The 26,567-nt window shown below is 39.1% G+C and overlaps 1 protein-coding gene across 10 annotated transcripts; it reads left to right on the top strand.

Annotated features, from left to right (window-relative positions):
* Nucleotides 1-4,071: 4,071 nt before the first annotated feature.
* LOC130249342 (interleukin-1 receptor type 1-like) lies at nt 4,072-24,587 on the top strand. 10 transcript variants are annotated; one of them, XM_056484057.1, is made up of 15 exons: nt 4,182-4,407; nt 5,402-5,483; nt 6,307-6,577; nt 7,625-7,767; nt 9,468-9,702; nt 11,119-11,308; nt 12,261-12,435; nt 13,580-13,645; nt 17,232-17,352; nt 18,571-18,716; nt 19,500-19,643; nt 20,702-20,866; nt 21,634-22,536; nt 23,406-23,668; nt 24,308-24,587. In XM_056484057.1, the coding sequence occupies exons 4-13, from the start codon at nt 7,677-7,679 to the stop codon at nt 22,008-22,010; spliced, it is 1,710 nt and encodes a 569-aa protein (XP_056340032.1). In that variant the 5' UTR covers nt 4,182-4,407; nt 5,402-5,483; nt 6,307-6,577; nt 7,625-7,676; the 3' UTR covers nt 22,011-22,536; nt 23,406-23,668; nt 24,308-24,587. The 10 variants fall into 10 exon arrangements, with proteins under 10 accessions (XP_056340067.1, XP_056340003.1, XP_056340059.1 ...); XM_056484092.1 differs by lacking the exons at nt 4,182-4,407; nt 23,406-23,668 and adding an exon at nt 4,072-4,154 and having other exon boundaries at nt 6,307-6,761; nt 9,471-9,702; XM_056484028.1 differs by lacking the exons at nt 4,182-4,407; nt 23,406-23,668 and adding an exon at nt 4,072-4,154.
* The last annotated feature ends 1,980 nt before the right edge of the window (nt 24,588-26,567 follow it).

Here is a 26,567-nt window from a genome sequence, read left to right on the forward strand (position 1 = left end):
TGTGTGTAATTATTTATCTTTCTGGCTGTGTGAGAAGGCTAAATCTTGAAGTCCTTTGCTCACAGTTCCGGGTTTCTTTTCTGCACATCAGCCCTTAACTGTACAATATTTAAGAGTAATTTCTGAGTACACATTGTACAAAGCAATGAGCAAATTGCAAAAGCAGAAGTTAGAGAGCTGCTCCGTGATAACAGCAGGCAGACTTGGTTGTAACAGATGAGACATTTTAAACTCACTATGTGTGTGTGTATATATATACATATGTATATAGACACTTATATATGAGGATAAACCACTGCATTCATTTTACAGACCTCACTGCAAATTAATTACAGCCTTTTTAGTTGCACTTCTGCTGACTCCAAGAGCTCTAACCCACAAAACAGGATAAGATCTTGAGGTGGATGAGTGTTGGGCAGAGATATAAAGTTGTGAAACTTGATTTTCATTTCAATGACTCAACTACTGGCTAGTGAAGGCGTTACTTGCTTTGGCTCTGATGAATTTTGTTAATGCCAACAAACTGTCTCCACCTCAAGCAAGTTTTAAGAATCTTGAAACCATTCCAGATCTGTCTTGTGAACTGCTTTGGTTCAAACCAGAACGATCCAGGTAATGTCGGTAATACAAGGATGGGTGATTTACTGAAGCAGAAATGTGGTAAAGCTTTAGGCCTGTTTAGTCACAGTGGAAATGAAAAAAGCTATAGAGCTCCTGTGTGCTGAAGGCAAAAAGGAAACGTTCCTCACAATTGTTCTCAGGAGGCATGGAAAAGAGTCACAGAAAGGATAGGAGAGAAGCATTCTGCAAAGAAATCCACAGTGAGCTTGGGTGGCACAGGAGGAGAAAGGCGTTCCTAGCATGCATTCCTGGTTAAGTGTGGCAGTCACATACATAATTGCCAAGACCTCCTCTGCAACTGCTTAAGCAGCAGTTGCACTTGCAAACATGTAAAGAAGTGATTATGGTGTAGAACTGGTGGTAGATTTTCTACTGATGGTGGATTTTCTAGCTTTCTTAAAAAAGAAAAATTAAACCTTGATTTTTTTATTTTAAATAAGATTCTAATTGTAAAACTTGTCCCTTGAGAGGAATTGTATGTTCATGCTTTTCACTTACTTAAAATGTCAATTTGAGGTCTGTTGCTCTATCCGGTATAAATTTGCTCTAAGTGCAGATGGATACACCTGATCAAGTATGAACTCTCTCTGTCTTTTATGTGGAAATGCCAAACAGCATGATTGAACAAATCTCAGTACATGAGAATCTGTTTTAGGTTACTGTCATGTGTCCAAAAATAGGTCTGACATGCCTTTGCAGGAGTAATACTAAATCACTGTTATGAGTGTCTCTCCTTATGCTTCTGTTGCTACCTTGTCCTCTCTAAGAAGAAAGAGCTTTGTACAAGAGGGACTTAATGGATGGGATTTGAACCTTGAACTTGGATAACAAGAAAATCAACCACCCCCAGATTTAAGATTTTCCAGAATGAGGATCTTGGTGGCCACAACTTCTGCTGTTGTGCTAAAGTAGGCATGTTCAGACTGAAGGAGATTCAGAACTGGTTTGTGTTTCCAATGATTTGTAGCCTTTGGTGATGCAGCAAGTTGTAGCAAAATTTAACTAAGTATAAATACTCTTTCTGACATAAATTTGTGTTTCTTGCTTGCTTTCCACATTAACCTATATTAAACCACAAGTCAAAAGAGCCCATGGAGAGCTTTGGTGGAATTGTCAAACAGTCTTTGAATTAACTCCTGTGACAGTCACAGCTTATAACATCAGTGATTGATGTCTTGGGAGAGGAGCTGCACCTTTCAGGGCCAACTGGAACATCTTACTGTGTTGTTCTGAAGTTCACCCTGGCCAGTTTCCCCTGAATACTGAAGGACACAAACCTCTGTGTGACCTCTTGGTGCTGACTGATGTCTCAGCAATGACGTCTTGATAGAAGCACAGGCATTGGTCCAGAGGTCTGCAGTTGGATGAGACCTCAGAGGCCTGCAGTTGGATGCAATGACATGTTTTTTCCAATTATATGTGAATGTGTACACATGTAACAGTACAGTTAGACAGCTGATGGAGCAATTGAGGTAACAGGTTGGGTTGTAAAATTACTCACAAAAACAGCTCTACAGTGGAAGAAGAGCAGAAATTTGCAAAATTACTGCTTTCTGACTGGAATCTTACTAATGTTTCATGATCGATTCATTCACATTGCTCTTTAAAAAGTCTAGGAAAGATCCTCTGCTCTGCGAAAAATGCATACTTTTCTCCTGAATCACAATTTTGGCAGTACTGATTGTTGCGTGCGTTCTTTCAGAAGTGTACATTCAGTTCATAGTGATTAGTTTCTCTAAAATGAGTGTCAGAGAATACTTTGGGAGTTACTTTAAAAGTATGTTCATGACACACATCAGAATATGGATATAGTGATGTGCACCACATTCTACAAATAACCATTTTATCTAGTATTAATCAAATACTCTAGACACCCACTATATAAGTTGTTCACTTCCTTGAGACAGATGGGTTTCTGCCATGCTCCCTATTCTCCTGCTACATGGCGGAGAGCTTTCCTGATCATTGCTGGCTACTGGGAGACTCTTCTTTCTCTGACTCCCTCAGGTCACCAACTTTCAGACTTTGTGCAACTTAATTTGAAGCATTGCTGTTATCCTTTAGTTAAATATTGTGAAGAAGCATATTGGACAGATAAGCACTTAGAAAAATCTTCTTAGAAAAATTTCTATTAAAGTGTATGTTTACTTCAACCAGAATGTAAATAAAGTTAATGAATGTGGATATTGAACAAAAGCAGATATGGGGATAAGAAATCACTGAATAGCCTACAGTCATGTCTTTGAGGAGTGATTAAAAGTAAGTTTATGAGAACCAAAAGGAAGGAGTTGAAGGGAAGCACAGGGGAAAACCGTTCTGAAAACTATGGACAAGGAAACAATTCCAGGGAAACTTCACCCTGGAAAATCCAATTTCTGTTTGAATAAGCTTAGCTTTACCACCAGACTAAACAGTGAGAACTGTATAGAGATTCTATACAAACCTGAAGGAAGAAACTATTGTTTGAACCAAAGAAGTGATATCCTGGCACAGTGGAAGGGATAGCTAATCAAACCAGAAAAAAAGTAAACACTTAAGAATCATAGAATCAAATAATGGTTTGACTTGGAAGAAATCTTAAAGATCATCTGCTTCCAAGTCTAACTTACAGGGTGGAGGGCAAATAGAGCTCTGCTCTTAAAAGAGAGCGTGAGCAAATTCAGGTGTTGGAACGCAGGAATGGTGGCAGCAGACATTCATATTGCATGTTCTGGTGGGTACCAGAGAGATGTGAGGGTCCCTGGACACACTTGATGAGCGGAGTGATGGATTGCCAGGGACTGGTTTCTCTGGTGTGACAGTTTTCCAGAGTAGGCATGGCAGGCCAGGCATGCCCTGGATGCACTGGGGTGCACGGGTACAATCTATTTCTTTGAATGCATGAAATGTCTCCACTTCCACCAGGCTGCCAAATGGGCATCAGTTCTGCTCTGCAGCAAGCCGGGCGCTGAGCTGGCCACAGGGCTCTCACGCTTTCTCTCCAAGGTCAGCCCAGCCAAGGCTCGCCGTGAGCCCCGAGGGCAGCCGGGGGGAAGCTGCGCTGAAGTCAGCTCGCCAGCGCAGGGGATCGCAGCCTGAAGGGGAACTAAACCCAAGCGTGACGGCCAAAGGAAGTGGGCTGATGCCCGAGAAAACGGGCTTAGCCAAGCTGCGGGGAGATGCCAGGAGATCATACAGTAGCCCACCGCGAGAACCAGCTCGCCCTGTGCCAGGTGCTGCATGCCCTCGGGACCCGGCGGGGCTCGGCAGGGCTGCCGAGCTCCCAGCTGCCATTCTCCGCGCCGGACCCTGCCCGCCGAGCCCGGCCGGGGCGGTCCGGGGGCGGTCCGGGATCAGTCCGGGGGCGGTCTGGGGCCGGTCTGGGGGCGGTCCGGGACGGTCCGGGATCACTCCTGGGGCGGTCCAGGGGCGGTCCGGGATCAGTCCGGGGGCGGTCCGGGACGGGTCGGGGGCGGCCGGGCGAGGCGGGGCGTGCTGGCCGCTCGCCCCGCTACGTGGAGTGGGCCGGGGCAGCCGGCGGGGAGCGCCAGGAGGTGAGGACGGGCGGTGGGCGCTGTGGAGACGGTGCTTCACTTAGTGCCTAGGCTCGGCTCGGCTCGGCTCGGCTCGGCTGGGCTTTCCGTGCCGCCTGCGTGCCGGGCAGCAGAGGGGAGGAGGCTGGGCTGAGGAGGCAGGTGTGGCGGCCGGGTTTCTCCTCCCCGCCTGTCTCCAGCCCGCCGGGCCCTTTGCCTTCGCGGCTGGCGGGGCCGGCGCCCCGGGGCGGTCGGTGCCCTGGAGCGAGGCCAGGTGAGGCCGCGGTGCTGACCAGAAAACCAGCACCGAACCCCTGGGTTTGTTGCTTTCAACTGTGTTTTAAGGGCGTGTATGTTTCTGCGGGCTGTGTTGGCTGCTGGTTTCTCAGCATTTATGGCCCCAAATAGCTTTCGTGGAAGGAAATTTTAATTTTGCTTTTGTGTCCGCTTCCTCGTTGTGTATCGCATTGTACAAGCGCAGGTAGGAAGTACGATGGACAAATGAAGCTGTGGAAGTGCTAACGCTGCCACATTTTTTAAAGTACTTGTAAGAGGAAGCGGGATAATGCTTCGCGTAAATCTTCTTGACCTGCTAAAACACTACAAAAACTATTTCTCTGTTTATTTATTGCATAACAGTGGTCAGGCAGGGGCTCTATTAACTGCTTGTGTGACAAGAGCGAGATTTTGGGTGAAAGAGATGCCTGTATCAAGGCCAGGAGGGAGCTGCTGCGCTGACAGTCCCAGACCTGTGCTGGTCTCAGCCTTGGTGGTGCTTGGCAGCAGCCTGGGGAGCCACAGCTTGGTGGGAGAGATCCACTAGAAATTACCGGGCTGAATCAAGCCTCTGGAGTGCTTCCAGCAGCAGCTCTTGGTTTATAGTGTTTTGTTCAGGGACTCGAGCAAACTGCAAATTCTTCAGGAATTCAGAACTGTGCACTTATTTGACTTGGACCATTTGGACATGTTTAGATCTTTAAAAACAGGCTAAGAATTCTTGCACAAAAGTTTTAGAATGCAGAATCCTTAATTCAGATATTTTAAATTACCTATTTTGTGAGAAATGAGAAACACCTATTACTCTTTTTGGTATTACTGGTTTCCTCTCTCCTCCTGAGATTAAGACATTATTTTTTAAACACTTTACATCATTGTTTTTGATAAATATAGAGAATGATACTGGAAATGATACTGGAAACTTAATAGCTTAATTTAGATTTAAATTAAAAATGTGCTACATTAAAGTTCTTATTACTTCATATTGACAGATATCAGGAGTTAAAATGACCTAGAAAAATATTCAAAGCATGGACTGGGGAACGAACTCCTTCCACCTGATAATGAAAGAAGGTACTGTTTTAAATTTTTTGGAATATTGATAAGGCTGCTCTTTTCTCTGTGGTCTCTGGGTACACTCATCTTCAGTTTGATGTAGAACAGAATGAATAGGTAGCACTTCACTGTTGTAGAGCCAACCAATGGTGGCCAGTTATGTACAGCTACAGGTGCTGTTTTTGTTTCCTTCCAGCTGTTCTTTGGTAAAAGTTGGGGCAGTTACCTGAACTTGAAGAAGTACACTTTCTTCAAGTTTGGATTTAGTACGGTTAGCACTGTCTCAAAGTTGAGCTGGAATTTACCTCATGAAGACCTGGCTGTTACAGGCTTCTTTGGTAATACTCTTTGACTGCATTTTCATGTAGCTTCAGCAATATGCCCTGGATAATGGGTTTGTCTTAAAGATACAATTTTTCTGTAGTTCTGCAGCTTGCAAGATTGTCTGGAAAGGAGACGTAATGGCTAAAGTTTGTGGTCTTTGTGTCAATATCAGAATACCCTTATAATACTAATTCTTATCTTGTCCTAAATTTAAGTATTTGTTTCCTTTTAGTCGTTTAACCTGTCTTGCAAAGTTATTTGACACATGTGTAACGTGCTGTTTTTGATAGAAACTTCTTTTCCCCAAGATATTTGCTAGAATTCTTGTTCAGTGTCTACTGCATGTTTTGTTGCTCTTTTAAATCATCTCTCTAATGTACAGGGGGATGCTCATCCTTTTACATTTAGGATGTCTGCAGAAAATTTACACATAGAAAATTTAGTTTTGTATGTGTATGCTGCTGTCCAAATGATATGTTTTCTAAAATCTTTTTTTCCTTTTCTCTGCTTATTACAGGTAAATTGAAACTTCAAAAATGATGACCTGCTCATTGGCCAGTTACAGGAAAAGCACGTATAAGGCAACTAAATAAGGACTGTGGTATGAAGGTTTCGTCAGATAAACTGTCCAAAAGAACTATTTACCTGGAGACTGTTACATTAAATTGTTGAGCTCTGCACTGTGTGACCGTCCCTAATACCCTGGGCACTTCTGCATATGAAGTGTTTCAAAAGAAGGAACTGCTGTGGTTTATTTAAGACTGAAGTGAATTACATTGGATATAAAAGTAAGTCACGGCTTTCTTTTTCATGGAATGCCTTATCTTCTTCCTGCCATCTGTAGCTGAGTAGAAGGCAAATATTAACTAGGACCTGTGCAATAAATGTTTTGCAATGGACTGCTACATGTGAAACCAGCTTGCTTTAGAGTGAGAGGCAGCAGCGTGCAAAATAATCAAAAGCTGAGGAAAGGTAAGGCCACTGAATGCAGATCTTAGCCTACAGAGAGCTGTCAGAAGGGGAGGGATTTAATTGTTTGCCAGCTGGTTGACAGTAGAAAGCTTGGGGAGATCTCTGATGACACCTTACCAAAAGAATGCTGGTGCATCTGAGAGGGAAGCAGGAGTTGGTTAGAGTTTCATAGAAGCCACTTGTGGGCCTTGAGGGCAGTGGGTGTGTGTTCAGTCATGTCTTTATTGGAGAAAACTGAAAAGAAAGACCTGAGGTGTGAATTGAAACTAAAATTCTTGGACACTTTTTTTTTTGTGTGTCTGACCGCAGCAATTCTTATTAGCTGTGGTTTCCACAGACATTTGACTTTAGATGCCAATTTTAAGTGGCAGATGACACTGGAGTTACAGTATGCTTGCCCTTCTGCCAAGAACTGCAAGTTTGAAAAGATGTATAAGAACAGTTCAAAGAAGGAAACCTTGTACATCCCCATGATATGTCTTGTAAGCATTTGGAAAGAAGAGTAACTCAATCAAACTTGGTTTTTAAAATGTGCAGTATAGCTTAAAACACTATGCTAGCATTATTTGATTGTGCATAAGGACTGCAGGTTTGTTTTTATTTTTGGTTGTTTGTTTTTTTTTTTTTTTTGTTTAACTATGCTGGTAAAAGAATATTACACTTATGCAAGAGTTATTCCATTAGGGTAGCTCTAGTTCCAGGAAAAGTTCTAGTTGAAAACTGAAAACTGGGCAGCTGTTTGTGAAGGCCAAGTTGTAGGCCTATAGTTGAAATCTTCAATGGCTGGGGCTAAATTGCCAAATCCATGTTTTCCCTCCCCAAGATGACTAATGCTTCTTCTGACTTTTTTTTTTTTTCTTAAGGAGAAATGCAGGGTGCAGAGGGCAGTGCAGCTTGAAAAGTCTTGCTACGCCAATGGAAAAAACTTCTGGTTTGCAGCAAAATATGCCATCTATGTTTTTGCTCATTGGTCATATCATTGTAGTGATACCTCTCTTCAGTGCTGGTAGGTTAAATACTTTGTTGAAATGACCATTTAAAAAGAAAATCTGAAAGAGATGAATTGTGTGTATTTAGTAGGAAAGTTATGAGAACAAGTAGTGAGTTTGAGGTTTGTTTTTGCTTTGCATATTGATGATAGCTGAATGCCTCAGCTGGATTCAAATTGCACTAGGGATGCCATGGACAAATGGAGATAATTTTTTTAAAATCTAGGCACATAAACTTAGGTCTCTGAGGCTTAGATTAGCCTCTCCATGTTTTCTTAGGAAGAAATCCTTGACTTAAGGTTAGCTAGAGAGTTCCTTTTTTATGAGACATTCTGGATGTCTAGTCCTGAAAGGAGTAGGGCTGAGTTTACTTAACAATTAAATTAGTAATATTTTTAATGATAGGTCTAGTATTTCAGTAAAGTTTGGAACTACATAAGTTAATCATGCTTGTCTTGCTACTCTTGGCATAAGCAGTCTAATATTAATGTCTCTGAATTAGATTGACCTATATGGAGACCTATTTGGAAATCTTTAAATGGGAAGGTAGTGATATTAGAAAGATTAGTGAAAATTTTATTTATTTTGAAATGGAATGTATTAACTTTGTATTTGTACAGCCATTCAGCAAGATTTGTAAAATCTGTTCAACCAGATGTTTTGCTGTTTCATAAAAATTCAGTGTTGGATATAAAATCATAGAATGGTTTGCATTGGAAAGGTCCTTAAAGATCATCAGTCACCAGTCCAACCCCCCTGCCATGAGCAGGGACACCTTTCACTAGACCAGGTTGCTCAAAGTCCCATTCTCCTGGCCTTGAACACTTCCAGGGATGGGGCATCCACAGCTTCTGTGGACAAGTGTATGCAAGAGCTTGAAAGTTTTACAATCTGCTTTATAGCCAAATGGTCAGCTCTGTTTGTGCTACAGTAGTATTCTCCAGTAAGTTTTTGGTTGCATATTTGGGCTCTTGATAACTTTTTTCAATATCTGTCCCTTTTTCACTGATTTTTTTTGTCTGATGTTGAAAGAAGTGCTTGCCAGGCTGCATGATTGTGTCCTGTCGACTTGTTACACAGGCATAATTATAAAAACTATGTTTACATTGGCCTTTTCTATGATGTTCTGAATAATGGGCCTTCTGGTTAAAGGTGCCAATGCAGGAAGGAAATAATACATTGAAGTCAAGACTTCTTAATCTAAATACTTTTTCTCTTCAAATTTTTTTTCCTAATTTGTTTTTAGTCCCCCAGTCATAGTAGCAGAATACAGTCACGAGCTCTGCACTGCTGCTGTTTGCATTGTGCTTTACATAGATAGTATTTACTTTGAGAATCTGGCAATTCACTAAAATACTAGCATGGTTAAATAACAAGGACACAACAGGTAAGTTGGGAAGCTTGGAGTTGCCTGATGAATCCCATGGATCTTCTTATGCTCTGGTTTGCAGTGAGTCAGTTTGACTTGCATGTGCTTGTTGCTGGTTTAACAGAGGGAAGTTGGGCCTTAAGCTTGTCAAATATGTGTTTATGTTCTCAAACAGAATGTAGTAACAACAAAAAATAATAGCCTTGTGATGTTTTAATGGTAAATTGTTACAGAAAGTTTTTCTAACTCTGTGTAACTTGGAATGGGTATTAATACTTCTTAAGCATAAAAGAACACAAAAGCACTAGTAATTTTTCTTTTTCTTTTTCTTTTTTTTTTTTTTTTTAGCAGAAGGGTGTGTTATTTGTGATTACTATGTGCTTGTTGGAGAGCCTATAGCTATTACTTGCCCAGTAATTACATTGCCAGTGCTTCACTCTGATTACAATTTGACATGGTATAAAAATGGTAGTGCTACACCAGTGACCACAGAGAGAGATGCCAGGATCCACCAGCGAGAAGGTTTACTTTGGTTTATTCCTGCAATGCTGGAAGATTCTGGACTTTATGAATGCAATGTAAGGTAAGGAAGGAAGCAAGTAGATTGCTAGTGCTTGCAAGTGTGATAATTAATTTGTGGAACTTGAGTGTACAAAACTTGTTTAACTGGAATACTTAGATCAGTTGAAAGCACTGTTTCAACCATGCTTTTGTTTCTGCATGATGCCTGTGTTTCACTGCTATTCCACACATTTAGCACTGCACAAGTGGTTAATACAAAAGGCTCTCTTTATCTTAAAGCATGACCATACTAAAAATGGTCTGTGGGGGTGGTTGTTTGCTTTGTTTGTTTTGGATGAAATAAAAGGTCACAGGAAAATGCCTTAACTTCTTTGGCTTTTCCTGTTGTGGCAATTCCAAAATTGCTGTTTGATACTGACAGAACAGAAGAACACTGGCTTCTTCATATGACAAGGCTAAATGTAAGAAGGTTCTAAGAGGGGCAAACTGCATTTTAATCACCACACAGACTTTCTGGAGAGCTTAGCAGCTTTATGGAACTCTTACTAGAAATCTACAAGTTAAAAGGCTGAAAACAGTTTTTATGATTAATTTTAAAATATTAACATGTGTTACTGGTCAATAAAGAGAATACATTTAAAAGAGCAAAGCAGTGTGCTAGACAGCTTTAGAAACTGAAAATAATATGTCTCTAGTACTACTCAAATAATCTCTGCACAGAGAACTAAAAAGGAACAGATTATTTGAAAAGAATCTATATCTAGCTTTTGTAGTACTTCAAAGTTCTTGCTATATCAATAGCTAATATTAGTCCACTGGACTTCACTACTTAGGGCACTAAATCTTTTTTACAATGGTTGAAATTCACTGTGGGTTGAACAGGAAATTAATTTTGGGAAGACATACATAAAATGTTCCTTTCGTCATGGTGTTGCCACAACACACTGAGAACAGCCACTACAGGCTTTTCAGGTGTTCCAAATTGGCAGTCAGAATAATGTAATAATATAATAATGTGTAATCCTTTCAAAGCTACACAGCTGCATAATTTTAATTTAGCCTTTCCTGCCATGGTTTTAGTTACTCAAGATACGAGATGTGTTCCTGTGGGCAGCTCACATCCTTGGCTTACATAATATCAGTGGAACAAAAAACTTGCTAAGGTTCAGTCATATTAACTGTGAGCAACATTTTGTGCATCAGACACTTAAGCCTCAACTACAGCTCTGAGAAGTCCTGACATCTCCTCTCATGTGTCCAGAAACTCCATTTCTGCTCACAGCACAGACTTAGAGCTTATTCCCATCTCTTCACCTGGAACAGGGGCTGAGAGGCTGAGGATAGTGTTTACAAATTAAGGGAATATAGCAGGGTTGTTAGAGAGGCTGGTGGAGATGCTGAAGTCCCTCTCCCTGACTTGCTGGAAATAATGAACCTTACTGTTAATAACCTGACTTGTTTACTGTTTTAATTACAGGAGCCTTAACCACTCTAACAAAAAAACTATAAACTTAACAGTTTTTAAGAATGATAATAGTTTGTGTTTTAATGGAAAAATGAAATTTGAGCAAAAAGTGATGAGCACAAATACTGGAAAGATTATATGTCCTGATCTAGAACAATTTAAAGATGAAGACAATAATCAGCCTGAAGTACATTGGTACAAGGTACTGAACATATGTATTTCATATATACAAGATACAAAATCTGTTATTTAAAATGTCTTAGGAAGTAACTGTGAAAAGCAGCTTTTGGAAGGGAAGGTTTATTTTCTCTACAGTTTGAGTAAAGCATGAGAGTGAATAAGATTTCTGAAATTCTGGTTTATTCTTTGATTATTTTATGTAGATAATAAGTTTTAAAACTTGTATGTTTCTGTAAATAGAAGGCTTTGCCTAATTTTTTCCGTTTGTCAGAATATTGGGCACTGTTGACCATGCTGTGGTATTCTTATGCTGCTTGCTTTGGTTCTATGAAAATGCTCTGTAGACTGTGCAAGCTTGAAAACCTGTATTTTATCTGTGGTAAGGTAAAATTCTAAACAGTTCAACTCCCTATCCTGATGCTGGTAATAAAACAGGTACATACATGGGCCTGTACATGTTAGATAACCTCGGTGCAGCACCTATACATCTTTTGAGGTGAAGAGATTCTCCACTGCTTGTAGGTCAAGGAAGAGAAGGAAGTTTTTTGCCCTGAATGTGCATTGCCACAGAATTGGGGATACACCCAAACAGCACAAGGCACTACTACAGCAGTTCTTTCATCACAGAGAAGTAGGGGTGCAGGCATGTATTCTCATAAACTCTGCTGCATGTGTAATAACTTCAACTACACCTGAGATAGAAAACTGTCAAGCTATTAATGAAGGCTGTAAACTAAAGTACAGTGTTTGAAAACATAAAAGGTTAGCTGCAGTGATTTTTTTTTAAAAGAAGTACAAATGGAGCAAGATATCAGATTATTTTAGACTGTAGTGGTGCTTGGAAAAGAATCTATGTCACGGCTTTCAAAGAAGTCACTGTTTGCCAAATACTTTAATCTTCAGTAGAGTACAGTAACTGATTTGTCAGATTGTTTTAGTTCCCTTTAAGTCACATGTACCTTTGGTGTGTTTAGGAGTGTAAACCTGGATTTCTTGAAGACAAGCGGCTTCTTTTGGCAGAGGGTGAAAATGCTGTCTTGATTCGTAATGTGACTGTGCAAGACAGAGGAAACTACACCTGCCATATGGTATACACATATATGGGAAAACAATACAATGTTTCAAGAACCATAAGTCTAGAGGTTAAAGGTGAGTGCATGAGGTTATTCTCTTTGTGACTCTGCTTTAAATATTTGTATGCATGCATAAGATATTTGGCATGTTGCTTTTCAGCTCTGTGAAATTAGAGGTGGAAGTTTTCTTTAATTTATTCCTGAACATAAAATTGAAAGGCAGTGAGGCCTGTTGCTGCCATTGAGCATTGCTTTTGAGGAAGAATTGTCATAGGAAATGAGTAGGGCGGGGTTAGGAATGAGAATTAGAAGAAAGCAGTGGAGTGGAGGTATTGCTTTTGCCAAAACAAATAGTGCACCATTAAAGTAAATAAACTTATAAATAGAAGCTTTTTTTCTGAGACTGTCACAGCAAGTGACCTGCTTGAAGCCCTGTTGGTGAACTTGCTTCTCTGTTGATGGGAAAGGAGATGCAACAAGCTGTATAAATAATATGAAGTTAATAAATCTTCCTCTGGAAAGGATTAGCTTACTGTTGGCACTTGGTTGTGCTTTTCTGCTGTCTCACTCTGCTGGTATTGTCATTTATTGCTCTAACTATTGTGATTATGTCTTTGTGGGCAGTGTTGCTGGTGACCTGACTAGTAACATGATAATAGTCATATCAGAATAGTTGGCTGGAGACAGCAGGTCCATCTTTTTAGGTTAAACCAAAATTTTGACTTTATATAGATCATGTAAGAGCAGTAGGTTGTTGGCAACCAATCTATACATCATGCAGAATGATATAATTCCAGCCCAGTTTAAGTCGGTCTTTGTTTAAACTTTTACTTAAAAAAATATTCACCTTATCTAGGAGGATACAACTACTTTTCTCTTCCTTACCCATCTCTGGAAAAGTTAACTGTTTTTTGGTTTTGTCTTTGTTTTCTGATTTTGTGTCAGTTTGATATCTGCTGCCAGTAAATTTGAGATTTTTTTAAAGCATTTTAAAGGTATTTTTTTCTTTGTTAACTTGGGAGCTAAAATAGAATAACATGGAGAGAGTAAATACCTTATGAGACATTTCTGTTGTAAATTTGAAACTTGTAGTAATTATGGCACTACAGTAATTCCGAACAATAAAATCAAACCCACTGTAAAACCAAAACTATTGTCAGTCCAGCCAAGTTGTGGATCTTTCCCTGCCTGAAGCTTTTATTTTTCTTTGTTTCCTTTAGAGAAACCACTGCAGATGCAACCAGAGTTTATTTATCCAAGGAACAATACAATTGAAGTAGAACTCGGTAAGTACTGACTATTTAAGAGATCATTAACTTTAAGTGAAACAAATAAACTCCTAGTCATTGTGAAATGGTATGTGAACAGTTCCACAGACTTCAGCAAGACTGGGAGATAAGCATGTGGATTGAGAATATCTGGAAGAAAGAGGGTAGATAATAGAACATGATTCCCACAAGTAATTTGTAGGGGGAAGTAACTGTGCTTAAGATTGGAGTCTCTTGACCAGCAGTGTTGTGTGGGATGCATCTATTTACTTGTTACTTATTTATTTCTTTATTTTCTATTATTGCCATCTGTCCTTTTTACGCTTCTTGGTGTTTGTATCGTGATGTATCCTCAGTATCTGTGGAAATATGGTTTATGTACACATAGCACGTTAGGATAGTTAGCAGTTGCCCATTCAGCAGCTCTTTCTCTTCCTGTATGTTTCCTGTCTCCCTTCCCTCTCTGTGGCCTGGATTTATTCCTTGTTTTAGGGTAATTCAGATTTTCAATACTGATCTTTTGTGAAACAGCTACTAGTTGATGCATACCTCAGGTACTGTTTATCTTGGAAATTTCTTAAATAAGAGATTCTGGGTAGAAAGAATAACTTTGTCACAGGGAGGACAGTTGGGCAGTGCAGCAGGATGCCCAGAAAAGTTGTGCTGTCTGTCTTTAGAGGTTTTAGAACCTGACTGAATAAATCTCTGAGCAGCCTGGTCTGACCTCAGAATCAGGCCATACTTTGAGCAGGAAGTTGGATTGAAGACCTCTCTTTTAACCTCAGTTATTCTGTCATTCTCTGTGCCAAGGATATGGTAATGCAGTCTTTTCCTAAGCAAAGTTACACATGTTTAAAGTGTACCACATATTGGGCAGAGTTGTATTCCACTGTCAAAGTCCAGAAGAATGAGATTGGAGCTGCTTGAACTGTATTTTTTTAAATCATTTTCTACCAAAGGGGGCGGTTTCAAACAAAATATTTGGTTTTAAAAAGGCATTAACTGATTTTGGAGAAGTGTGATTGGCTATTTACTAGACTTTCCTAGTACAGGAAACAGTTTTGTAATCTTCTGAGGAATTAGATCATTAGAGAAACTCTGAGCAAAGGTTGCATTTGGACTCTGACACCACATGGGAGGTCAGGCCAGAGCATTGTGGATTATTTTTATGTGCTCACCCTGATGGAATCCACATAACACAGCTTCTTTTGCTGCTGCTTTTTCTGACAGTAGGCTTGTAAATACTGTGTGTAACAGGTGTTTTCTTCTCCACTAAAGCTTTATGTTTTTTGTATTATGTAAGAAATTTTTGTCTGTCCCAAATTCTAACTTTCAATATATGGTATTAAACTGGACACCACTGAAACACTGGTGAGTAGATTTTGACCAGAATTGCCAATGAGCTTTAATAGAAATTTTGTTTCTCCAGAGTTCAGAAGGCTTTGTTTTAAACAGTGAGAATATTCAGGATCTGATACAAAAAGTATTATTTTAAAGGCTTATGGTCCTGTGGTCTTCAGTTATTTAGTTCTGTAGAAATAGTCTAGAATCACTCAGCACCCTCTGGTGCTGGTATTACTTTTCTAGTAATTACAACTTCTCTGTCTTCATTACCAACAATACCTGCCTGAAAAACTTTTGGTTCTTCCACAATTAAGGAAATTTAATAGATCTTGGATTAAAGCAGGGAGACTTTCCATAGTAATTATTTTACCTCACATAACCCTAACCTTTGTGTGAAAACTTGCCTTTTTCTTTGTAATTGTAACTATGGAAGAAATGAAGTAATGTTACAGTTGGGCTTCCCTGTACTGTATCTCCCACCCATTAAAGTATCATGTAAGTCTCATTCCCAGTTTTGACTGGTAGTTATGACTTCTCATTTAATTCATGTTATGGGCCAACTTGTTTAGATTCCTTATTGTAGAATTTGGTCCACATTTGTTACGGCTTGGACCTAGCATTAATTAAAAGTTGTGCTGGTGTATTGTTGGATGCTTTGGACCACCTAGGATGAGCAAACCTTGCTTGCCTTACAGACATTAGGGTAATAGCCACAGGTGAGACTAAAAGGAGACTCCAGCCACAAATTTGGTTTATTGTGACTACTGAGATCTACAGATTATTCCCTATTACAGGGGCACATGGGGGGGGACACTTTTTAAAGGAATTTGGTCAAATTTGTTTTTGTTTCTTTTAAAATGATATTGCCATTCAAATATTCAATACTCTCTGTCCAGTACCTTCAATGGGGTACTGGAGGAAAAAAATAAATCTTCCTACTACCTTCCTGGCTGTGGGCCAGAATCTAAGCAGCTGCATAAGCACCTGTGTGGAAGCACCTGTATGATTTTTGAATGAGAATTGGCAGGAGAAGGTGGTGTAGAAGCTTAACAGTGCATTCATGAATGTGTGGACATGGAGGGCATGGAACACTTGAGGGGTTTTGGATTGGTTTTTTTTTTTTTTTTTTAATAATTGGACAACGCACTAAACCACATCTTACAAAAATTAATTGTTGTGGTGGAAGGATGTGAGGGGAGAGATCGGGGAGCATCTCTGATTTCTGTGCGAACTCTTGTTCAAGTAACTGCTTTCCATGTGAGCTAAAGGTTTATTCCATACTTTTGTTAGAGACCATCCCTTGGTGGAAGCATCTAGATCTGATGTGGTCCTAGGAAATGAAAGACTAAGATCTTTACATAGGCCAGCTGAGAGAGCCCTTCTCCTATCAAATCCTAACTTCCATGGGTAAAATTCAGAAGGAAAGGAATCCAAGAAAGCTGCTTACCTTCCTGTACATGGAGCTTGCTGAGGTACATTGGCAATAAATATATTTTTCAAATTGGCTTGCTTAATACTGAGGTGTTCTGTAAGATCTGGACTCTTGGTCGCAAAGGAGCTGAGTGACAGGTGAGCTTGCTGTGGAAATACAGTGTGATAATATTCAGAAACCATCGCAGTGGAGAGCGTTGGCCAAAAGAGCCTGATTTGGAGTAAAGATATGCATGGTCACTAAGAATGAGATTCAGCTCCCAGATGTAGTTGTCTGCACATGGGTATGTGCACATGATCAGAGGTCCTTAACTCAGGCCAGTATCAACAGGGACTCAATTCAGTTGCCTACACATTGAGTGCTGTTTTGGGTGGTCTGGCTATCTAGCAGTGTGGTATTCTTGAAGATCTGGAGTCCTGTCTGACAACTCCATATGGATACATTGGATGTGGGAGAGCATCTCGGGTGTCACCATAGGTGTACATGCAACTGATTTGAGCTCTGGAGAACTTTCAGTGGAGTCTGAGAGTCTTCAGTTAAGGTATCTACTTTAATGTATGTGGTCTTCAGCAGAGATGAACTCTGTTACTAGCTTAGACACCTAGCTTGTATGTAGGTGTGAACATTTAGACAACTACATTTAGGGTGGAATTTATATCCAGATCGTAGACACTCAAATTTGGAATACAAATTGAGTTTTAAGGACTTTGCTTTTCAAAAGGTAAGGAGATTTCTTTTATATCCCTTCTTTTCCCAGCTGTTCCCCTATTACTTAATTCTGCTCCTATTACAAGACATTCAGTTGCTGTGTTTACTTTTTTTTTGTAGGCTCTCATATACTTATGGAATGTAACGTATCAAGTGGCATAAATGGCTTAATTCCATTCTGGCAAGTTAATGATGAGGATGTTGATATCTTTGATAAAACCTACAGGGAACAGTTTTATGAGTAAGTATCCTTATAATTGAATTTGTAGGTGAAGTAATCTGAAGTAATTCTTATTACTTGGTTTTAAAAGAATAACATTTTATTATAAATACTGTGTCTGATACAAATGGAACGAAGCAATCATGTAGATTTTTATAATGCTATTTTGAAAATACAGTTTTGTAATGCTTGCTTATACATTTTTTCTTACATGATTTCTTTTTTTACTAGTACATTAAAGCCTGTCCTCTATCATTAATATGGGAAAGATAGATTGTTCCAAAATAAAAAGTCACCCAACTTATTTTTACTTGTGAAAATGGTCCTTTTTAAAGTACAGACACAGCTGCTAATCCTCAAGAACACAAGGCAGAAATGCTTGTTGCAGGACATTTAGGTTCCAGTGTTTGACTTCTGTGAAGTAAAAAAGTGTTCAGGTGGAATTTCAGATGGGAAAGTGATTCAATTTGTGTTAATAGCCTCTTGTCCAGTCGGTGGGCACTACTGAAAGGAGCCTGGCTCACTCTTCTCCACTCCTTCTTCCTATCAGCTATTTGTGCACATTGCTGTGTGCAATTGCTGAGATCCATCCCCTGCCCCTGAGCCTTCTCTTCTCCAGGCTGAGCAGTCCCTGCTCTCCTGTATGATGGATGCTCCAATTCCTTATGTGTCACACCACTGCACACAACTTGCTCCAGCAAATTCATCCATCTCTTGTATTAGGCAGCCCAAAGCTGGCCTCACTACTCCAGGTGGGACCTCACCAGTGCTGAGCAAAGGTGAAGGATCACTTCCCTTACCTGCTGGCAGTGTATTTCCTAATGCAGTCCAGGATGCCTGGGATCTGGTTATTCCTCCTCATATGCAGGATTTGCATTTTGCTTTGAACTTCATGAGGTGTTTTTTTTCATTTGTCCATCCTGTCAAGGTTCCTATGGATGCTGGCTGTTGTAACAGACATCCCTTTGAATTTTGTGTCACCTGCAAAACTGCTAATGGTGCTCTCTTTCCAGCTCTGGGGAAAAAACCCAACAAACCCAACCCAAAAAAACCCTAAAACAACTAAGCCCAGTATGTTTTTAGTTAATGAAATTTTTAGTTAGAGGGGTATATTTACGGTACTTCACTAGCTTAAGTTTATAGAGATTTTGTATTTGTGAATAGATGAATCTGTCTTATATTCAGCATGGATATTCAGATATGTACAGATGTTTCGCTTTTACCTTTTGTTAATGACAGAGAGGGGTTGCCTCATGGACTTGCTGTATCTGGAACAAAATTTAACATTTCAAAAGTGAAAGTAAAGGACTATGCTTATAAATTCTTCTGCCACTTCATATATGGTTCTCAACAATTTACAGCCTACATCAAATTGGAATACCCAGGTAAGAGATCTCTTCTTGATAAAATGGTGATCATTGACTTACTTCTCAGTTTAGTTTTACAATGCCCTACTTAGAGTTAAAGCTGTGTGAGGAACTTTTATACAAAATGGGCAGTGCATCTCAGTACCTTTCTTTGTGAATTTGTCACATTCTTTGCAAAATGAAAGAAAAACGCACTTTTAATTTTCTTTGTCTTCTATCAGTCGGTATTTTAGGACTGAAAGTGGATATGAGCTCTAACTTGCTACATGACTATAATTTCTTTGTAAGATTATCAGGGTAGGATTTACCCTCAGAAGTTGTTTAATTCATTGACTAAAAAGTGCAGTTTGTGGAGGGTGTTCGTTTTAAGGACAGTAAATGAGTAGGTTCATTGACAGGTCATTGAAGGGGCAGAGACAATGGAAAGCTGGTTGGTCTGGGGAGATTAGCAGGTCGGGAAATCACCTCCCCACCTTTGACTTCCTTGCTTTCTGACTGATTGTACAAGAATTTTCACTCTACTGCTCTGCTGGGTTATATGTCAATATTTTATTTTGGTGTTTCAGCTGAAGAGTAGCCTCATTTACCATATTGTATTTTTTCTCTGAAAGATAAAAGTAGACTTGTCAGATAACAGTAATGGCAGAAAGCATACATTAAACATTTTGTCCTGTTCTTTCACTCCTTTTAAAACAAAAAATATTTTAATGCTTAAACTATTTAGAACAATTCTTGTCTTTCCCTGATTTTAGTTTATAGTTGTACTTAATTTGTTTTCTTTCTTATTCTATGTTGCTGCAGCTCGAAACATCCAGGGATACTTAATTGGAGGAGGAGTTTCCTTGGTATTTTTAGTATTTTTTACTCTCTTTATCTACAAGATCTTCAAAATTGATATTGTGCTTTGGTATCGGGACTCCTGCCATCCTTTCCTGGGGAAAAAAGGTATATTTATGTAACAGTGTTGGGTGTTGTTTTGAGCTTCCACCTTTACTTGCAAAGCAGTTTATTACTCTCATGGATCATGATTGGTCTTCCTTGGGGTTTCTGAAACGGATAATACTACTTTTAGGATGTTTAGAATTAATTCAGATGACAAAAGCATCTAAAGGGGAAAAAATCAGCAACTTTCCAGGAATCCAGAACTATCATTGCTTTTCCTGAAGATCCACCCCAGTGGTTTGAATACTGTTCTGACAGCAGTTTTTCCGATTACTTTTAATTGCTGTTGTTACAGAAAGCAATAATACATTAGAATTGTTAAGTGTTTTTTATTTTCCATAGATGAAACAGGAAAAATATAACTGTCTTTTGTTTTCTATTTAAAGTTTGATTATTTTACTTTCTGGAAATTTTGCTTTCATGGCATTTAAAAAAAGAATTTGATAGGGATGTTGTCTATGAGAGTATGCTGAAGTATGGGTAATTTCCAAACATTTGAGAGGAGATACTTTCTGTTTCTCTAGCCATGTATCTTCCAGAGATATTGATATTCTCTTAGATTTTCTTGGAGGTCTTTTAAATTACATCTTTCTGAAAAGTTTGATCCAAAATATCTAAAACAATTTGGATCTTGAAATTTGACTGACTTTGTCTAAGTGGTTGCTGTGGTTTGAAACTCCAGGTTACAACATGACCCATGAGTTATATGGCAACTGTAATTTTAAGTATCAGTTGTACCACTGGGTCCACTATTTTTCAGATAATTCAGTGATGACAATTTTTATTTAGTGTTCAAAAGAGAAAGTTACAACTTCATTTTGCAGGTCTCTTTTGTCTATTCAGATTCAGCATCCTGAATTCTAGAAGGCCTGATCCTACAAATATTTCAGGCTTTGTATAATCAATCATTCATGCTTAGCTAATATATCAGGATTAGGACCTAAAACAATGATTCAAGTAAGGGAAAATCCCCCCAGAGTTTAGAGTTTTTGTTTGTTTGCTTGCTTGCTCTTGTATCTTTAGAATTCAATTTCACAGAAATTCTGTTGTTCACTCCTTAGTTTCAGATGAGAAGATCTATGATGCTTATGTTCTGTATCCAAAGAACAGAGAAAGCTGCTTGTATTCATCAGATATTTTTGCTCTGAAGATACTGCCAGAGGTCTTAGAAAGACAGTGTGGATATAATCTCTTCATCCTTGGGAGAGATGATTTACCAGGAGAAGGTAAGTTAGCTGAAGACAAATTTGACCTGAGTTTTCTTGTTGACCTGCAAATTCAACTGAGAAACAGGCAGACAGTCAGATGGGATTCTAAATATCTCTCATCATCAAATTTTCCTTTTTTTTTTTTAATTTTTTTTTTTTTTTTTTTTTATTTTTTTTTATTTTTTTTTAATAGTTGAAGGATTTTGGTAGAGGTTTGAGAAGGAAGAGTTCCCTGAGAAGTAGAATCTAAAGTGCTGCTTAATTTTTCCAGCTTAAAAAATTCAGTAGTCTGTTCTCAGGGTTTAGCCATAGAGTTAATGTGTGGTACTTTCCATATTTCACTGTTTGTGAGTTAAATGACTGGAATGCCATTGGTGGGGGGAATCTTTTTTTCTCTTCCACTTACATGTAACAAAACTAGTTGAGCATATCAGAACAGACTGTTTAAGATAAAAAGATCCTGTGGTTCTGAAACTTTTTTTTTTTTATTTGTACCTATAATGGTAATAAAATGGCATTAGCAAGTTGATAGTTGGTAGCTCTTCTCTGTTTCTGCAAAAAAAGGATATAGACATAGAATCTGATGGGGTCAGATTGTGTTGCATTGGCCAGATCTCTGTGGCTGGCTAAGCCAAGGTGACTGCTTGCATGCTCATATCCTCTCCCTATTTTGATGTAAAGTGTGTTGGCTTAAATATCAAACAGTTAATGAACCAGCTTCAGAATACTGGTAACAGAAAATAGAAATGTACAACCTTAATTTTGCACAACCTTTTACTCTACAGCTGTGATCAGCGTTGCTGATGAAAAAATCCGTCAAAGTAGGAGAGTGATAATTGTTTTAGTACCAGAGCCCTCCTGTTACACCATTCTGGAAGATGAGTCTGAAAAGCAGCTAGCCATGCATAGTGCTCTTATCCAAGATGGCATTAAAGTAATTCTCATTGAACTTGAGAAAATACAAGATTATGCAACCATGCCAGAATCCATCAGATATATTAAGCAAAAGCATGGGGCTATTCGATGGAAAGGGGACTTCTCAGAAAGGTCCCACTCAGCAAGTACCAGATTCTGGAAGAAAGTGCGCTACCAGATGCCATCCAGGAAAAGTGGCTCTTTACCAGAATTGCATTTGTTACCAAAAGACTTGAATTTGCCTTAAATAACAAATGAGAAATGACGCTTAAAGACTGGTTCAGTTCACACAATTGCTGATGGATTGACTGAAGGTCACATTGATCTGTTTTGTGCAATCTCATCCATATTTACTGGAGTGAAGGTACTACAGTTTCATCTACAGATGTGAATCTTTTTCTGCTTCTGGCTGGAGCAACAGAACACTTTGAAATATCATCAGTAGCACATGTAGGAAGTGTACAAGTACCTTTCCAAGAATGATTCTGTGAAATTCCCTTGTATTAAAAATGAGAAGACAAAAAACTGTCAAAAAATTGAAACCATTGAAGAAATTTTTTTTTTCTGCGATTAAAGTTTCAATATGAAGGGAATTACACTAATTATGGTTATGATACTACGTAATGGCTGCTGCCAGTAAATGTTAGTTTCTTTTTTAATGAAATGGCACAAACCTTTTCTTTGTTACAAGTTTGTTATTTGCCTTGTTCAGTTTGAGGAAAGATAAATCCCCCTGTGTTATTTCATCAGTGTGTTATCATCCAGGAGAAAAGGTAAGAAATAATCCTAGCCCTCCAAAAGTGCTGTTGAATCTTTTGTTCATGTTGAGCCTTAAATACTCTTCCCTGATCTTTTTTACATTTGAAAGATCAATGCCATTTTTAGTCACTTGTCACATGCAGATGTTGTAAAAATACCTTTGTAATCTGTATTGAGGAAAAAAATTAATCTCCAGAGAACTTTTCTTTCCAGTTAAGTGGTTTAATATATTTATTTACCCAAGTGGAACAATTGGCTAATGACACAGAGTCTGTCATGGAGGGTACAGGATGATTGACTTCATCCACCTTCCCTTAAGGACATGTCAAGGGGCAGAGAGAGAAATGCCCTGTGTTACCCTCTGCAGCTGCTTGCTTTTCTCCTTTGCCTCTGCTCTGATATGTAAGGAATCTTAGATGACTGTGCTGGAGGCTGCAGTCACAGCTTTCCAAACAAAAGGGAAAGGAAGTTGTGTAAAATGTTGAATCCTTTCTCTTTCATTTTAAAATATTTTTAATAGCATTTTGTGTGCTCCAAGTCTTCACTCTAAAGTTACGTTTGACTTTTAGGCAACGATGCAGTTTGCAGTTTGGGGGCAGATAATTGATTTGATTGATTAAAAAATTTTAATCAGACCTTTGTAATGCTATGTTTATAGCTATTAATTTTATAGAAACAGGAGATGAGAGCCAAATTGCCCATGTAATTTCAGTCTATTCTTGAAAATTATGCTTTTAGGTTGTGATATCTTATTGTATAGGGAAGCCTCAGGAATTGACTGTTAATGCATGCAGCTCTGAATTTCTGTGTCCTATCAGCTTCTTTCTTGCAGCACCTTTTGCTCTCCTCCCATTCAAACTCCAACCTATATTTTCTCTTGCAGCTCCTTTATCTTGAAACAAGCAACTTGCTTTTGTGTCTAACTCCCATCACTTTCCAATCTCTACTTGAAGGCTGTTGCTAATACAGTATTAGGCAGAATATTTCTCTCTGGTATCTCCGCTTGTTTATCTGAAAAAAATCATGTTCTGCAACCTTCAGAATTCATCTATTCATTTACATATTCCAGTGTTGGCTTCTCTTTTTTCATGGCTCAAGCAATTTTCTTATGCCTCCATACTCAACCAAACAAAGCTGTTCTGGCTGGTAAGTGACAAAAACAGTGGAAGTTCTTCTCCCACCTAAATTACTTTGGTTTCCTCAGTGTGTGCTGTAAACTTGAAACAGTGCTTTTGAGAGACAGTGCCTTCTGAGCTTTGTGAGTTATGTATGTGTTTGTCCAGAATGGAATATCTTCATTTCAAGAGGAAGGGGGAAAAGTGCATTTGAAATGTCAGACTAACTCAAACTGTTATGGTACTGAAATGTTTTATTGATGAGTGTCATGTATGTACAGACCTATGCAGGTACTTATAGTCTTTTTTAATTCTGTGTTTTAGTCACAGGAGAAGTTTCAGGAGAGGATCAGTCCTAGTCATGAAGTGCCACATTTACTTAGCTGCTCATGCAGTCTGCCTTTCAGTATGGTGTGTGTTCAGTGGCAGTCTATTGGTAGGCTCAAAGAGCCTTGAGATCCATCTGAAATTACTGAAAACATCTGAACAAGGCTAATTGTTACACTTCACATTAATAGACTAATCAAACGGAACAGAAGCTGTATGGTTTGGTCACAAAACTCTTCTTTAGGAAGATCCCTGTATCAAGTGTGAATATCAGACTGGCATTATGGTATTTGTACTCTGGGAAGTAGGGTGTAACACTGACTTTGTGCTCTCACCTTGACAGCTCACAGTATGCAGGCCAGCCAACAGAGTTCCAGCGACCTCAATCCTCCTAATTACTTCTGCTGACTGGAACAGATTGAAAGGAGAACTGCTACTTGTTATCCCTAACTTTAGGAATGAAAGGTTATTTTACTGAGCCAAAATATGTTTAAAAAAATATTTGTTCCTTTTGATGTGTTTATACAAATGATGCTGAAGTTTTCATGTGTGTTATGTAAAGGCATTTTGAGGAAGAGTCCATCTTAAAATTTAATAAAGGCACTACATATTTTTTTCATACAGCACCGCTTTTATTTTGCCTTCATTTCTCTACTAAAGCATGCTGAGAATGGACAATGCAAGTGGCAGTTGTGACTCAGTGGTTTAATAAGACTGCTGTAGATCTTCATTCAGGCTGCTGCCAGTCAATCTGGTAGTGGTACAGCACTAGCACAAACCACCTCACCCTGACTGGGCAAACAGAGGCTGTGAGCTTGGCTCTGCTCTCTCTGGTACTCTTCTTGCAGCAAGGTGAAGTTAGAGCAGCCCCAAGGCTGCTGTGTTGCTCTCTGGGACCAGCACAGTGCTTAGCACAGTGCCATTCTGAGCAGCCTTTTGCTGTGGCTCCTCAGGAGGTGGGGAAATGCAGCTTTTATTTCTTGGTTGTTTAAATATGCTAGGTTAGTTTCTCTGCCTTCTTCACTTTCTAAATTGCATTTAGAAAGGACACCTTAATTTTTTGTCCATATAAACACACAAATGTAGGTGATAAAGTGATAGTTCTCTTGGCTAGAATGGCTCTAGAAGTGAAGGTGGCTCAGTGCATCTGAAGAGCATCACTGAGTAACTTTTCCACACACCTTGTCCTGATGGACTGCTCCAGCTGTGCAGGGCTTGTAGCAGGCTTCTCAGCACCTCGTGGGCAAAACCAGCAGTTAGCTATAATACACGAAGTGGAGGGGGGGAAAAATGGTTTTTAGAGATGTTTTAATGCGGAAAGGATTGCTATTGTTACCATCAAAATTACTTTCTGCAGGAGTGTTACAGATTTTGAATTAGGTTATTTGTATTGTCTTAATTATTTGTTATTTTTATTGTTTTAATAACTGTTATTGCATTTAGAAATTTAATCTGCCTAAAGACAAAGGGTTTCTTAGATTGAGAGGGGATCTTGTTCTAACTGATTGTGGGTCCCTAGAGGGCAGTCCTGGGCCACCTACTCTGAGGCAGCTGACACTTGGGATATCCTTGGGCTAAAGGCAACGACGACTTAAACTTATGGTATGCTGGACGGTCTGTAGCAGCAGCTTCAGCATTTCTGAACAACATGTGGCAGCTGTGATTTTTGAACAGTCAGTGCATTAGGCTTTTCTGGACAACATGTGGCAACAACAAAATAAACTTTTAGGAAGATGAAGAAAGGAAGAAGGAAAGGCAGGGAAATAAGAGAAAAAAAGATCAGAGTCAGCACCCAGAGTTCCAGCACTGTCTCTGGTCGGATTCCTGCGGATGGTGAGTGCAGGGATGATGTCCCTCTCTGTTTTGCTATTTCTAAACCAATCTTTGCCTATGTGCATTTTGTTATTCTTGAACTTTTTGGAAGCAGACTGGGGGGTTCTTATGGTTTCAAATCCCTTCCCCTGACAGATGCAAGTCACTGCTATCTCAAACTTGTTTTTAGAAATAGCTACCCAAGATAAGCAGGGATTCCAGAAAAGCACTCTTCTGCCTCCACAAGACCCTCTTTTTTTTACTCTTTTTTTTAACTGCACCTTACCTAGTTCGCATGGTAATGCTCCTTTTCTCTTCAGCCAAATGTTTGAGCCATTAACTCTTTCAGATTTTCAGTTTCTCACGCTGATATGACTGAAAAAGGAGTGGAAGGAATTGCTTAATGAAAATTACATACGGTTGCTTGGGAAAACGTTATTTATGTAAGTTATTAGTCAGTCTTCAGTCTTTCTTTTGGATTTTTCTATAATTTCTCTATCTAAGTCCAAAAGTTTGATGTGATGACTCTCTATATTCATGAAGAATGTTAAATTGAAACACCCAAGAAAATGATTTTCTTCGATTATAGTAATCCTTTCTAAAATATCAAGTTGTCATAGAATTGTTAATAGTTTTGTGTTTAGAAGCACATTCACTTTCAAATTCAGAGCCCAGGAACCCAGATATTACCCAGCTGCTCTTTAGCTGGTGCTTGTTGCAAACGTGTAACTTTGGACCCAATGCCAAGTTCACAGACTGTGAACTATAGGTCTGGTCACATTCAGAAGAGA

Source organism: Oenanthe melanoleuca, chromosome 1 (assembly GCF_029582105.1).
Source record: "Oenanthe melanoleuca isolate GR-GAL-2019-014 chromosome 1, OMel1.0, whole genome shotgun sequence".
NCBI lineage: Eukaryota > Metazoa > Chordata > Aves > Passeriformes > Muscicapidae > Oenanthe > Oenanthe melanoleuca.